The sequence below is a fragment of the Poeciliopsis prolifica genome, unplaced genomic scaffold (genome assembly GCF_027474105.1).
Source record: "Poeciliopsis prolifica strain line A6 unplaced genomic scaffold, Auburn_PproV2 SCAFFOLD001, whole genome shotgun sequence".
Lineage (NCBI taxonomy): Eukaryota > Metazoa > Chordata > Actinopteri > Cyprinodontiformes > Poeciliidae > Poeciliopsis > Poeciliopsis prolifica.
Genome location: NW_026562376.1, coordinates 25,623,701 through 25,639,542, shown reverse-complemented (window position 1 = coordinate 25,639,542; position 15,842 = coordinate 25,623,701). Strand labels below are relative to the sequence as shown.

The following is a 15,842-nucleotide window of genomic DNA, read 5'->3' as shown; positions in this document are numbered from 1 at the left end:
CTGAAAAAAACAAAACCGCTACCGGTTCCGTTAGAGCATTTCCAAAATAAAATACAAAGTACAACTGCCCGTTTGAGAAAGACCAAAACTGACATCATTAAAAATAAAAGCTTGTCTTTATGGATGTATTAGGACTTGATCTGATGCTGCTATCGCAACAGAATAGTTTTCATTCTCCACAACAGACTTATAGAAGATGTAGTCTTTATACAAACATTGAAGGACCAACACTTCCCTAGAAAACAGATTCTGCTTTGTCTTTGCTGTAGATTAATTTACAGCTGTGTTTCTAGTCCAGTCACCTGAAAGTGAACATCAACATATTTGTGCTCCTTCACTTCTTTTCCCTTGATGCAAAATAGTGGAGGACTTTTTTTTGCCAATTCATTTTTCTGTTGATTAGCCTGCTAAAGTCCATGAGTACAATTTCTCATTCTTCTTTATTTTCATAAATCTGTTAAAATATGACCCAAATGCCTTGATGTCATTTGAAGTTTGAAATTATATTGCAGGGAGGTACCTCTACTCTACTGGCATTTATATAGACCGAGAAAAAAAATCTCTTTTTAATTTGAGTGTTTTATGATTGAACCTTCGTACCTTGGTATTTAAAATCAGCAAAAGAACATTCTACCAGATTTGCAAATGGTGATATATTTTGGCCTAGACTGTGAAAGTACTCAAATTTGAATTTATTACAGGACAACACGCATTTTATTAGTCCTTTTATTTCTTAAAGTACTCTATTACAACACTTAGTTAACATTATCAAAGAAATTCTACCAAGACATCTCAGACAGGTTTTCAGTGACGGTTTAAAGAAGCTCTAGAAGAGATGCTTCATATCGTTATTGTAATATATTTCTTTTAACAAGGCCATGAATCTCACAATGGAAGCAGTTTTCTTGAATCTCTGATGTTTGTTGTCAAGGAAAGAGAACATCTGCTTAGATAGAGGCACAAACTGATCAGTCATTTTCTACTTCTAATGAAAAGAACCTATTATCTAAATTTGGTTTGTTTTTACTGCACTTTAATAATTTGCTCTAATTATGGACTTCACACACTCAGACTGGACCTTCCCTAAGTTCAATTGATATATATAAATGCACAGAACAGTTCAAGTAATAAATAGCAGCAGTGAGGTTGTTCTAGAAACCCGCAAAACAAAACACTCATCATCCCGGCTTCATTTGTCTGGATGGGAAGGAGGCCAGATGGAGCCCAGTGGGAAATTCACACTCAGCTGTGTGAATTTGACATCGGGATTTCTTCCGTGTGAATATCAGCAAAATATAAAAAAATAACTTTAACATTTTTAGAAATCTACAGAAAATGTCTCAATCAGAGGTACTGGTGGGCCAGAGCACATCTAAGACCCACCAAGGGGTTGTGACTCCTGACCCCCATGTTGACGTCATCTGCTCTATTGAATATCAATGTGTAAAATTCAGTTTCAAAGAACAATATTCGGGATTATCACTGTAGTGGGGTTTGAAGCTTTGAAAGCTGAAAACCTCAGAGAAAATAGTTCGAAGTTGGATTTACTTTGTAGTGATAAAACAAAGTACAAGAAACCCAATCAAAGCACTTGATTATTCAAATTCAAACAATTACATACGTAGGAAATAGATGTTGGTACAAAATTTGCTTAAAAGAATTTGTACAAAAACTATTTGATCTTTTTTTATTCATCATCTTCTTCAGCAGCCAGTGGTTCTCTATTTGGCGGTAGAGATGGTTTAATGCGTTGCCATCGACTTGGTGGCCAGATGATGTGGGAGGCCCTGCCATGCAGGAGCCCCAGGGACACCTAAGGAGGAAGGGACATCAAATAAATGTTTTAATATTCAAAGATTAGAATTCGTACTCGGGAACAACATTTTGCTTTGTTTAGTCTTTTTTTCCTCCAAAACTCAGAAAATTGTAGGGGATGATGAGAATAAATATGTTAAAATAATAATGGAAGAATGAATCCCAACTTTATCACAGTTTTTAAAAATATGTTTTGTATCATAAAATGTAATCTGTTTCACAATCATTATTCTAAAATATAAAGCTCATAAAATATAATCTAAAATAATTTACTGAAATGTTATTTGCCAGCCTCATCTTTCTGATTGGCTGCCAGTCAAATTTATCGAGCTGCTCTGCTGAAACAGCCCTGCAGTCTGGAATTAAAGGCGACATTTCAACCAAAAGTTTGGGATGCGGCTCTGAACCAGACGTGCTCCACAGCGTCCAGCCCATCACTCTTCAACACGCAGTCAGGTCCCGGTCAGGAAGATGCATTTAGTTCAGTGTCCATGATTTGAGATTCAGTTCAGATTTATGGGGGAGAGATGGCTAATCCATAATGGCTCATCCTCTCTGAAGGTGGGTCTCAGCGCCAGATCTTCTCCCAGGGTCCGAGCACCAAAGTTTATTTGTCAATAGCTACTTTCTCTTTTACCAAGTTGAATTCATAAACTTTTGACAATGAGTGAGTTTTCTTCCTCTTCAGTCTTGAAAGGGCAGATTGAGAAGATATTACCTGTGAAGTGTAACTTTTATTTATTACTGATAGTGTTAGTTCTCCCTACAGCTTCCACCATATGCATGTCATAACTGTTATTGTTTATACCGGTCCAAAGCAGTTGCTGTCCAGACTGTGTCCACAATGATCCCCCTCTATCCACAGATGACCGTCAGGGACCCGAACATATCGGTTCTTGTAGCTGAGAGTCCTGTAGAAATGATCAGACAAAAGTTATGGAATACAATAATGCAAAAAAAAAAAAAAAAAAAAAACAGCTTTAGAAAGTGACAGCAGATAGGTTTGGTACAAAAACAAGGATAAACATGGCAGATATTTGATTGATTGATTTCTTTAGAAAAGATTGATTGATCTTTTCTGACAGGTGGTGTTAGTTTTAAAACACATCAAGTATTTTTTGCCAACAAGAACAAGCAACCTAGAAAACTAGAAAATGTTGAAAATCCAAAAATATCTGTATTATGCAAAACTTTGTAATTGATAAACTTTAAGAATAAATTTATAAGAGAAAATTCTGACTTTCTTAAAGAGTTACAAACCAAGAAATACCTGACAACACCCACAATATAATGTGTATTTGTTGCTACTGCAGAAAACATAATAATAATAATAATAATAATAATAATAATAATAATAATAACAGGATTTCCCTCTAATTGGTGCATAATTTTGATTTTAATGACTGTTTCCAAGTAATATACAGTTAGCATGCCTCTGGTTAAAACAGTTTGAGGATACTGCAGGAGAACTGGGAAAACGTTCCTACCTGATGAAGTCTCCCTCCAGGCCAATGACGCGCTTGATAATCTTCTGCTTGGGATTTCTAGGGGAACTGAATTAAATAATTAAGCATATTAATACATAATAGTTCATAGTAACAGGCACAACAGATCAGAACATAATTGCATCCACGATTGGATGAGTTCTGGTAAGTTTCTAAGTTTTTGAAGGTTTGAAGGTTTGGGACTGAAAGACTGTGATATCTCACTAACTCTGGTTTTTAGGAGTTTGATTTTGCTTTAATATTCAGCTGCTTGTTGATTCATAAAGTATCTCAGAGCATGAAGGTAAAGTGAGTCCAGCCAAAGTTAAAGGCAGAGAAACTGTTACTGTCTCTTACTCTGCAGTTGTGGAGTCTTAATGTCAGGGATCGTGACACTAAGTTAAAATTTGTGTACTTTTTGATTTTTTTTTATCATTTAACATGCAGCTAAATGCAGGGAAACTTTGAAACAATTGATTTATCTTGTTTAATATACTAGACCTTGGCTGTCCTAATTAGGATGGTAATGTGAAAAAAGCAATGTGTGAAGTTGATTATTACTTCTGAGAAAAGTAAATGAGGTTTATAAAACAAAAGTAATGCAAAGCATTAATATGGGTGGTGTGTATTTGTTGTATTTAAAAAAAATGATACAGAAAAGAAATACTAACAACTTTAATTCAATGCATGTTCATAATGACTGTGTCATTTACTCACACAACAGAGACAATGTCCCCTCTTTGAACTTGGTAGTTTCTTACACTCCAACGATTCAGCAAGACAACATCAGACTGGGCTCCCACATCTGGGTTAAGGAATGGCTGTTTAGAAACACAGTAATGTTAAACGTTAAAAGTTTTTTGAGAGAGATTCTTTGAAGTTTTAGTTTTCAATTGGTAATAGTTCCCTTCTCTGCAGAAGAAAGATACCATTTTACCAGGATGCCATTTTATTGGAAATGAAAATAAATCACAAGTGTTGTGAAAACGTGAAGCTAACAGTCTGTTTTAGCTGACTTTATCAGCTTCAAACAAGTCAAATTTAAAATGTTCAGATTACTGGAACACTGCCCTGTTTTGACAAATATTAACAGAATACAATTTCAAAACAGAAATTTGGAGCATTTGGAGCAGTTTTCTACCAAATCAAGTGTTTCTGCAGTTTCTTCCAAACAACCGTTGGACCATAGAAGTATACCAACATACCATCCACAACGCTGTTCCACACTGTGCTTTAAACTAAAACAAAACCAGGTGTTACATTAATAACACTTGATTATTATGAATCATTACAATTGATAATGGTTCATTACTATCAGTAACAACAACATTCGATATATCAGGAACTGTCAGCGAATGGCGGAGAAGGAGTGAATTCATGTACAAGCATTTCCAAACAGCAAGCTCTGCACACATACACACAATGAGGACAAACAACTTGTCCTCAAAGCATGAGAATTTATTTTAATACTTTAGACCAGTGGTTCTTAACCTGGGTTCGACTGAACACTAGGGTTTCAATGAGAAACCTCTGCCGCAGAGGTAAAGACACACTTGTGTAAAGTCGTGATGACACTGATAAATCTGCCTTTAAAGCCAAAGTTAAAAAAGAAAGACTGAAACTAGTAAACCCTTGTGCTTTGGGTATATTTGACACAAGGACAGGAACCTGATGGTACCAAAGACCCTTTGATGAAAACCACTGTCCCAGCCAGACAGGAGGAAGCATGTGAGGGACCAGATACTTGTCGTTACTGGTGGGATTTTCTTCAGAATCAGAAAAAAAAAATGGCTGATCACATCAAAATGTTACTTTCAAGCCAGTCAGGTGTTTCCACAGATAGATATTCATCACCTTGATGAGTCATGCAGTCTCACCTGCATGGATGCTCCTTCCACTCGAGCCACATACGCCACTTTATCTAGGATAGTCACTGTGACGGGAACAGCAACAAAGAATCCACTAATGAAGGTTTGCATGTAGCGCCGTCCTGCTGATGTCTGCTGTGCCATGTGGTAACTTGAAAGAAGAGAGAGAGGAAAAAAATCAACTCTGATGCCAAAAACTGAATTCATATCAGATGAAGATTAGATATTATATCAGAGAAGTATTATTAGAGCGAATGACGGCTTCAAAGGCTCTGAGCGGTCGCACAGAAATGTATATTTATTGTATAATTCTTTTGCATAAAGTCATTACTTCACACATAATTATGAAATTAATATCTTACATTTTTGTGGGAGTGGAATAGAAAGCCATTTTGTTCATATTTTCTTTAGAGATGTCATAATGTTTAAATAAATATTTTCTTCTCATAATAGAGGGGAAGAGAATTGATGTCAGTTCCTTATGAGTTTCTTGTAACATTTTTGGTCTATATGATAAGTCTAACACATTATGATATGATAAGTATAACACATTTTCATTTATTTATTTATTTTTATAACTGATTAGAACTGATGTTTTATATTTCATATGTTTCTAATGAGATATTTGAGGGCAAACACAAAAGCAACAACTTAAGCAGCAGCAACCACTGACCCATCTTTCAGCCTCATCTTGTTCACTTCCTGCTGCTGTTGATGCTAACATGTAGCCCCCACTGTTAGCAGGGAGTTTTCCTACACAAAAACCACAGTCCCAGTGCAGGGAGCACTGAAGAACATCCAGGACGAGCAGTTCATATGCGTTCCAATTAAAACGCTCTCCAAAGCCATCGGAAATGACGGCTTTTCTTTAAAAATGTATATATAAAATACTAAACAGAAGCTAACTTTGTAAAGCTAAATTACACCTACCCAAGAAGCAGCAACGTGACTTCCTCTGTAATCCAACTGTATATGCGGTGCTCTGGGTCCTAAAGCCTGCCATGTTCTTTCTGAAGGAAATGGCTGAACTTAGAAAAGCGGAAATTCGTGAAAACAATATTTTATTTAATGCACGGTGGCGCAGTTGGTAGCACTGGTGCCCTGCAGCAAATGGGTCCTGGGTTCGATTCCCGCAACGGGGGTCTTTCTGCATGGAGTTTGTATGTTCGGCAAATCTAATAAATAACGGTGACGAAGAGGGCCGCACTGAGGGCCGCATGAGCTGTCAGGCGCGCGCTTCAATTTACTTACTGCAATCATCGATTTATTCCCCTTTATCTGCCACAACTTCAGACTTTACAGGACTGACACATGCTGACCAGGTGGCTAAATCATACAATGGTGCCAACAATAAAAACGACATTATAACACGGTCAACATGATCACCACCGGTGCACCAGTTTCCTCAATCATACAAAAACCCAGCGAGCCAGTATGGCTCCGTTCATACCTTCCTGACAGTCACGCCCCCATCGTCACACCCACCACACAAGCGTCAAAGCCGTGTGCTCCTGCCACATCATTAATTGCTTATTTCGATCACATGGCTCTTATAGCTTGTGAGGTCTGGTTTCTCTCCGGGTACTCCTGGGTCCAAAACATAACTGTCAGGTAAATTGGCCCACTGAGGACAGAAACCGGATAGATAAACACAAGTTGCAGCCCACATTAACAGTTGCTCTGCCAATGAGTCAGTTTTCTGGCTGAACTCAAATAAACATTAGTCAATCACCATTTTATTGAGTTTGTTTAATATTGTTACTGAGCTCACTGATGAATAAATGAAAAAGGAAAACACTTAAGATCAAGTAATACATAGCATAAATATTAAAGACTATATTGGATCCATCAAAAGAATCATCTAACATAAATAGGGTTAATTGTTCTGGAATTTTGTTTCAAAACAGCAAAAATAAGTAGTGATGGATGTTAGTAACAACAGCAGCAACAACAATAATAATACTACAACAATAATAATAATAATAATAATAATAATAATAATAATAATAATAATAATAATAATAATAATAATAATAATAGATTTATTTTACAGTGCCTTTTATATATCGAGATCTCAAATGGCCAAAACGGGGGATTTGTTGCAGGTATGACGTGTATTTATAAATTTCCTCTGATTATCATTGATGTCACACTCCAATCCAGTAGGTGGCGGTAAATGCCTGTTAAGTTGGTTTGCCAAGCGCCGAAAAACACAAAAGAAGAATCACTACGTAAAACCCATCATGGCCGCCTGCGAGCGAACAGCAGACCATGGTATGTTAAAAGTTTGAATCCTGTCTGTGGCCGTTCACTGAGAGAGTTGATATGTATTAAATACGCTCAGTGTTTGGTGGTGAACTACATTCACTTCAGTTCCTCATCACTGCATACAACATTTCAACCTTTTGACATGATATTTATTGTCTCTACATTTAAAAATGTAGCCAGAAAGCAGCTCATCTGTGAAAAAAGGGGTTTGAATCTTTCCGAGCTCACAGCTTTATTGTGCATCAAAAAGGATCTTAAGTTCAGTTTTGTTGGCACAAATTCACATTTAACTCGGTTTTAAGACAAGCCCACAGATCAAATTTATACCCGCACACAAACTCTCTCTTGGATTTGATAAAATATATTCATACAACGCACTGACACCAGCAGACATGTTTTACCTGGAACAAAGCTTCCCATTATTATTCACACAGGGTCAATCAACTTGTATGAAGTGTTTGTTTTCGCATTCTCTTTTTTTTCTTTTAGCAGAACTATGATCTGAGAAGGGCTAGCCTTAAAGGTTTGATTAACTAATATATTACTGATTATTTACTAATAGATCTTTAGAGACGATCTAGTTTACAATAACTTCCTCCCACTTATTATGTTCATAGATTTTATTTTCATCTGTCAGATTCATTCCTTAGATCTCTGCTGTGTTTGTTGTAATACCAAAAGGAGCTTTATATTTAAAGAGTTCAGTTTGTTTGTCATTCTGAACACATTCTTCTTTATGCACGTTAGTAAGCCCTCTCTTACTGGTGATTGGTGGTAACTGGTGATTGGTGGTAATGTTTGTTTTGAATGGCACTTGACTTAATGTGATGTTTTGATTGTTGAGTCTGACTTTGTGTTTGTTATGATGTAAGGCACTTTGAAATGCCTTGCTGCTGAAATGTGCTGTACAAATAAAAATTGATTTGATTTGATTTGAATGTCTGTTCTTCAGGCAGTGACAGCATATTGGAGCCTTTGAGTTTTCCAGAGCTTGGAGCTGGAAGTCCCAGCACTCCTAGTGTGGTGCAGTATCCCAGTGAAGAGCTGTTGGTCTGTCTGTTTTGCTCTGAGTCTGTCCCGCTGCTGCAGAAAGACACTCTGCTCAGACACCTGCTGCTGGAACACAAGCTGGTCATTGCTGATATCAAGCTCATAGCCAACCTCCCAAGGTAGGGCTCTTTGCCTTTGTGTGGAGTAACAGAAACGCATGTGTGACCACACTTAGCTGTCTGAGTTTACTTTGTCAGGTACCTGGTTTATTGGAAGGGCAGGTTCCTTGAACAGCCAGTCACAGATTTCTGCAGTGTTATAAAGACTAATTCCACTGGCCCAGTTGGTGAGTCCATTGGAACACAACAATTCATGACCTCCTCAAGAGAGACATTGTGACAATGCAATTAATATTTAGTGTCAAACATGGAGAAGCGGCATTCAGCTTCTGGAAATTTATTCAAATTTGGCACAAACTTCCAGAAAACTTTTCACAACTGTTGACTGTATGATCTGTTTAACATGTTTTAATGTTTGTACAGTGTGATGCACTTTGAACTGCCTTGTTGCTGAAAAGTGCCATACAAATAAACTTGATTGATTGACAGAGAATGCTAATCCGTGTAAAAAAAAGGAAGTTTGTGAACATGACTTAAGTGCTTATAACAAGTAATTTACCTTGCAGAGAAACAGGAGGATTACTTCCTGCTGTGTGACGTCCTCCCAGAGGACCGAATCCTTAGAGAGAGGCTCCAGCAAAAACGGCTGGTGAGGATCAGCAACCCAACACCTTTTGTAAAGACAACTGGATCAGTTTTTTAGTAACATCTTTGGAAATATGGTGCCATCAGTTTTGATGGTTCATTGTTAAAAACACAAAACAAAATGAAAAAAACAACGGACGGTTGTTTTTTTGTATGTTGCAGAATATACATCAGGCAAGGGCAAGGACAGAAATTTATTGGAGGATTGCAGCTACTGCAGATTATATTATTGATCCCCACAAATTTAGTCTTTGTAATGCAATTTCCTGCATTATATTCCTGCGCCAAAATATCTTAACCTCTTCCTCAAGCGCTTTAAAACAGTGACTGCTGAAACAAAGTACGGCACACAGCTACAAGCTGTAAAAATGATATACTTCCTGCTTCTAATAGTTGATGAGCCAGAGCACATCAGAGTTCTCTCGGTTTATAAAATTCTCCCTCAGATTTGCTTTCTTAAAAATAACACAGTTTACTTTAGGAGGAGGTCCTGGAGCAACAACAGAAGGAACGTGACGACTGCTACTTCCATCGTCTATGTTTATTCTGCAGTGAGGAGTGCAGTGGAAACAGGTGAGAACACACATGGGTCAACGCTAAGAGAGTCTATAAGGGACGATGGCTTGCTTCTGTCTGTCTGGCTTGGCTTGCCATCAGAAACAGTGGCTTGCCATCAGAAACATGTGAATATGTGCATGAATGGGAATGAATGCAAGTGTCTTTGAGGTCTATAAGCACTCTGTAGGTCTGATGTCATTTGATTTCATTTAAGGAAATGATTCATTTGGACAAGTCTGAACAGCTCTGCTCACCTTGAATAAACAGATATTTAGTTATTATCATAGTGCATTATTGATCCTTTCTGTATTCTGTGTTCAGGGCATGTCTGCTGAACCACATGGCCAGAGAACACTCATTCAGCATTGGGCTACCAGACAACATTGTTTACTGCAATGAGTTCTTGGACACACTACAACATAAACTGGACAAGTAAGAAATGACTCTGAAAAAACTGCGAAATAAATTTTTCAGTCATCCACAAATAAGCAGTGTCAATAGTAACAATGTAGAGAATAACTTTGGAAATATGGTGTTTTATATTTATTTGGATGTTGGGGAGGGGGGAGGATTAGGACGCCTTCTGAAGCCTGAATTTCTCTGAGGTTCCTCACTGTGCACAGCTAGAATCTGAAATGTAGGTATAAAACATGGTAGAAGTTGATGTAAAGAAATGGTTTAGATTTCTTCACATTAATGTCAAGACATCACTCGTGACAACAGTTACACGCACTGTAACGTGCACACACACACACACACACACACACACACACACACACACACACACACACACACACACACACACACACACACACACACACACACACACACACACACACAACACGCACACACACACGCACACACACGCACACACACACACGAACACGCACACACACAGTTGTATCTCAGTATACTGTGTGAATTTGCATTGTGTATGTTTCTCTATGTCTGATCACATCCAGTCTAACATAAACTCGGTTCACACCTCAGTATGTTTAATGATAGTGGAAAGTCTTACTATGTTATAGAAGTCGTCTGACTTTCCGGTTTTTAATCACATTTAAATGTTTCTAAACATAAAGCAAACAGACATTGAGTAAATCTAAAACTGCAGTTTTCAATTAATGATTTAATTTATTAATTTTATATGACATGGCAGCGACTTCCATGTTTGTGATAAGTATCAATGGACCTCGGGTCACTTCTCTTTTAAATTCAGCCACATTGGAGACGGTTTGAGTCTAATGTGAAGCACAGCATCTCCATTAGTGACTGATGGCGTCTTCTGCATTTACTGTGTTTCACACAGATGTGTGACATGATGAGCTGAAAAAACGTGTGCCAGAAAAAAAACATTACAAATCTGTAAGAGGACATTACATGTTGACAGCTCTGCACATTCAACTGTTAGCAAATCCTCATGTGTTTCCACATAGCTCCTGGAAATCATCAATTTCAGGTTAAACTTCATCAAAAGGTCATTGTTATGGCTTAAATTTGAAACTCTTGAAGTTGTCAAACTGTCCGCTATACTGAAAGTTGACAACTTCATTTAAAATTAAAGTTTTGAAATGGTCAGATTTAAACAGATCTGTAACTGATTAAAGTTCTGCAGTGGCCAAACTGTTTCTTGACTGCTTGACTGAGTTCTTGAAGTTGAACCCAGTTGCTCAGTATGAAGTCCTAGCTGTGCTTCTTAAACTTTATGACAATGATTAAAATCCTTCACTGTGCTGGTTGGATTATTTTGCAGTTACAAACATACTGTGGTTGATTTTAAACAGTGATGTTTTTAGTTTTATCTTTCTGTTGGATTAGGGTTAGGGTTAGTGGTGTTGGATCTGAGAGGAGTTCACAGTATTACTGCATACTATAAGTTATTGCTCTCATCTTTGTTGCCATTCGTATGGTTTCAGCATACTGTAGTGACTGGTTTTAAAATAGTTTATTTTCTCTGTTGCCTAAAGAAGATGTATTTTCTCTCCTCCACAAGCCTGCAATGTTTGTACTGTGAAAAAATCTTCCGGGATAAATCTACACTGAAGGACCATATGAGGAAGAAAGCTCATCGTCGCATCAATGCCAACAACCATGAATACGACCGCTTTTATGTGATCAACTATCTGGTAAATTGAAAAAAGACTTCTGTTACAATTTTGTTATGTCAGGATTAAAAGTCAGAATTCTGAGATTAAAGGCATTTTTTTTTTTGCAATGGCTCTGATTAACTTCCATAATTTCAAGGTTTCATAATTTATTTAGTTTAGATGATGCATAAACACTTGGTGTCTGTCCATTAACTTCGGTTCATTCTTTGATAGTCTCTGCCTCTGTCATCTCAGCAGCATTGCATCACTGTTTAAAGCCAGAACTCTGAGAAAAAAAAGTCTGGATTCTGTTTTTGCTCAGTGACAATAATCCTCTTCAGTATGAAATGAATTTTCTGGGAACACTGAAAATAAATGACACATCATCTTACTGAGCTGTCAACTCATTCACCATGGCTGACGAGCTGTGATTGGTCCCTTTTTGAGATTAGGAATGTGTTCCTGTCCAGTGTTCCACAACAATCACCTTATTACAATTCACTAAGAGAACCTGAAGCAGTTTAATTTCTTCTCTTTTTTTCTAACTTTGACCCAAATGTGAATTCAAATGTGAAGTTTTGACAATTCAAAACTTTTGAGGTGTTTTTATTTCACACAGAGGACAACTTTGAACAATATACAATGAAGGGCAGTGAAAAAAAAACAAAAAACCTCAGAGGCCAAATCCACATTGCTAGCACTAGCAATTTGTTCAAAGATAAAATGTTGAGCAGAGTAGGTCAAACTTTTATTTTTAGTTTTCCCTTTGTCTTCTTCCTGTCTCTTGCCCTTTGCTCTTAACTTGAGGTGCAAATAAAGAAGTCAGTGCATTGGGGGTAGTTCTTCTCATTACTTGGTTCTCTTGTAAGGAACTGGGAAAAACCTGGGAGGAGGTCCAGAGTGAGGATGACCGGGAGCTGGGAGATGTTGAAGATGAGTAAGTATCTTTTTCTAACCGCATTCAAAGAGCTGGATATTGAAGCTTAAATCAGTTCTAGACATGGAATTGATTGACACATGTGGACAAAATTGTTGGTATCCCTCGGTGTTGTGATGTAAAGTATTGGTAATGTACATACGATACAGGTAGTTGCCCAGGGTGTCATCAATAGGAGTGTGACACCCAAAAACTGCAAAATAAAATGTATCTCATCTGTCAGTTGAACAAGTTCGCTACTTTCTATATGCAAGTGGAGTGGAGTTACTGAGACTATATTAACTGTATTTTACTGCAAAAACAATCAGATAACTGCTTGCATTGCAGAAGTGGTGCCCTCTAGCAGGTGCATATTTATTTTCCAAGTTTATAAAAGTTGCTTTTCCACTAGATCGCCTCAAACTGGTTCAGTCCCATTCCACCTCAGCCAGATTCGTTTCTCATTGGCAAATCTGGCTCTGCACCAACATTCAGTTGAAATATCAAAGCCAAACTGCCTGCTTGGCTCTCGCACACTCAACAGAAACGTTGAAACGTACACAACGTTGTCCACATGTGTGTACATCCACATCATACGAGACCATCTCTTTTTCTGTGAAGTGTGTGAATCTGCTTGCTCCCTCTGACCAACGTTTACGTCCACAGTGACTGGTCCGACTGGCAAGCCCATCCTGTCTCTGCCGTTTGTCTCTTTTGTGACCATCAGTCAGAGACAATGGATCAGATTTATACACACATGAAGGTAAAGTACAGAGATTTTACAAAAAGAAAAGAAGGAGTGTATCCTGTTTTCGTTTGCAGTTTGTTGAACACAATTGTGATCGTGCCTCTGATTCTGTTGTCGGGTTATTTTTGTAGGACTCCCATGGTTTTAATCTTCATAACTTAAAGATGGAGCTCAGTAAGTAAAATACGTAACAGGACATTATCATTAAGCAGCAGCTTTGTTGCCATCACCCTGATTATCAGCTCGATTTACAAACTATCATATTCAATATGCAGTTTGGACCACATGTAATTGGACACTGCCCCAAATTAGCTTTTTTCTTTTACATGTCTTCTGAAACATATTCAAGTTATGTCTATAGTGGACACGGACATAAAGTCCAGACTTTCACTTGAGGGTATGAAGTGGATGAGGGCTGTTTAATTAAATCCTCATCTTGTCCTGATGTCTCCTCTGTCAGACCTCAACTTCTACCAGCAGGTGAAGCTGGTCAACTTCATCCGGCGGCAAATCCACCAGAGCCGTTGCTATGGCTGCCAGAAGAAGTTTGATTCCAGAGCAGACATGATGGACCACATCATCTCTGAAGGACACATGATGAAACTGCCGGAGACGTCCACCTGGGACCAACCACAGTAAGTCCTACCAAGAGCTGTCAGCTGTCTATACTTTGCATTGGAAACCCATCGGGAGAACATGATGCATTATGATGCTCTTGTATTGAATCTGAATATTCCCATCTTTAACATATCATTAAATTTGGTTCAAACTCAACTAAACTCTCTTCTGAATCTCTGATCTCCAGATATTATTTCCCAACATATGAGAATGACGCCCTCCTGTGTGCACTGTCTGACAGCAATGATGATGAAGACAATGAGCCTTGTCACAATGAGGACATACCTGTAATTGCAGAGGACATATCTGACCTGAGGGTTCTGAAGCAGAACAGCGTTCTCAACCAGCTCCTGAAGAACAGAGGCTCTTTCAGAAAAGACGATGCATAGACTTTTCTTTTTTCTCCATTGTCTATTTTGGATTAAACTTATGCTCAAGCTCCTTGTGATACATGACAACATAATTATCTATCAATACTAATTTTTCGTCAGTGACATTCTTTATGGTTTGTTCAAACCATATTTTGATACCCATTAAAATGCACAAGCATCACATTCTTTCAGTGGTGTAGAAAATATTGACGGCGTAAATGTATCATAAATATATCAGGGTTACAGTAGTTCATTGCTCCAAGACAAATATTCACGTCTCATTTGAATGTCCACATTTTAAATGATTGAAGCGGAATTCACATAAGGACCTACTGGCTCAAAATAAGTCACAGCAGGTCTGGCAGATCATTCAGCATCTTAAAACCAAGGTTCCTTCCATTGACCCCTTCCTGGTGGAAGAACTGAAACATTTTTTGTTTGTTTTTGCAAGAGTTGAGCTGGGATGGTCACACATTTCCATAAAACACTGCCAGTCGCACAGTCCTTCAGCTCTTACCAAGTATGTCAAGTACTCAAAACTGTACACCCCCAAAAAATCACCTGGACCAAATGAAGTACTTAGGAAAGTGGTGACAGCCTGTGCTTACCAGCTGAGTACAAAGCAGCCGGGATGATGTCAGTGCCTCCAAATCCGAGGCCATAGTCTTGAGCTGGAGAAGGTAAAGGGTCTTCTCTGGGTCAGGAAAGATGTCCTGCTCCAAGTGGAGGAGTTTAAATATCTAGAGACTGTGTTCACAAATGACGGAAAACTGGAACGAGATTGACAGGCGGATTGGTGCAGCATCTTCAGTCAAAGAGAGTGGAGCCAAAAGCGAAGCTCTTGATTTACCTACGTTTCTACCCTCATCTATGGTCATGACCAAAAGAACGAGATCACAGATACAAGTGGCCAAAATGAGTTTCCCTTAGAAATAGGGTGAGAACCTCAGTACTAGTCATCCAGGACGGACTCAGAGTACAACAGCTGCTCCTACACATGGAGAGGAGCCATTTAAGGTGGCTGGGGCATTTGGTCAGGATGCTTCCAGGACGCCTCCCTGTTGAGGTGTTCCGGGCACATTCTACCAGGAGGAGGGCCAGGGGAAAACCCAGGTCTCAGGTGGCCTGGGAGCACTGTGGGATTCCCCCAGAGGACCAGGAACAAGTGGCTAGGGAGAGGGAAGTCCGGGCCTCCCTTCTTGGGGACCTGGGGACAACTCCTCGCAACCCAACCCCAGATAAGCGGAAGAAAATGGATGGATTTTATTCATATTTTCAATTGATTCCTGTATCAGTCATTTTGATTTCCACAAAACTCTTGAGTCAACTAATCTAGAGGAAAGTCTTAAAGAAGA

At 38.4% G+C, this 15,842-nt stretch overlaps 2 protein-coding genes across 3 annotated transcripts; one reads left to right on the top strand and one right to left on the bottom strand.

The window, feature by feature from the left end:
- Window positions 1-712: 712 nt before the first annotated feature.
- immp2l (inner mitochondrial membrane peptidase subunit 2) lies at window positions 713-6,435 on the bottom strand. Of its 2 annotated transcripts, XM_055034783.1 has the most exons (7): window positions 6,419-6,435; window positions 6,098-6,177; window positions 5,177-5,318; window positions 4,017-4,120; window positions 3,303-3,368; window positions 2,624-2,726; window positions 713-1,813 (listed from the first exon to the last, which is right to left on the bottom strand). In XM_055034783.1, the coding sequence occupies exons 3-7, from the start codon at window positions 5,309-5,311 to the stop codon at window positions 1,688-1,690; spliced, it is 534 nt and encodes a 177-aa protein (XP_054890758.1). In that variant the 5' UTR covers window positions 5,312-5,318; window positions 6,098-6,177; window positions 6,419-6,435; the 3' UTR covers window positions 713-1,687. The 2 variants fall into 2 exon arrangements, with proteins under 2 accessions (XP_054890758.1, XP_054890749.1); XM_055034774.1 differs by lacking the exons at window positions 6,098-6,177; window positions 6,419-6,435 and adding an exon at window positions 5,841-6,087.
- A 968-nt stretch (window positions 6,436-7,403) lies between these two features.
- On the top strand, window positions 7,404-14,564 carry znf277 (zinc finger protein 277). The gene is made up of 12 exons (XM_055034751.1): window positions 7,404-7,441; window positions 8,388-8,604; window positions 8,683-8,771; window positions 9,111-9,193; window positions 9,671-9,762; window positions 10,069-10,179; window positions 11,741-11,873; window positions 12,704-12,771; window positions 13,417-13,513; window positions 13,630-13,672; window positions 13,959-14,133; window positions 14,304-14,564. The coding sequence occupies exons 1-12, from the start codon at window positions 7,411-7,413 to the stop codon at window positions 14,503-14,505; spliced, it is 1,341 nt and encodes a 446-aa protein (XP_054890726.1). The 5' UTR covers window positions 7,404-7,410; the 3' UTR covers window positions 14,506-14,564.
- The last annotated feature ends 1,278 nt before the right edge of the window (window positions 14,565-15,842 follow it).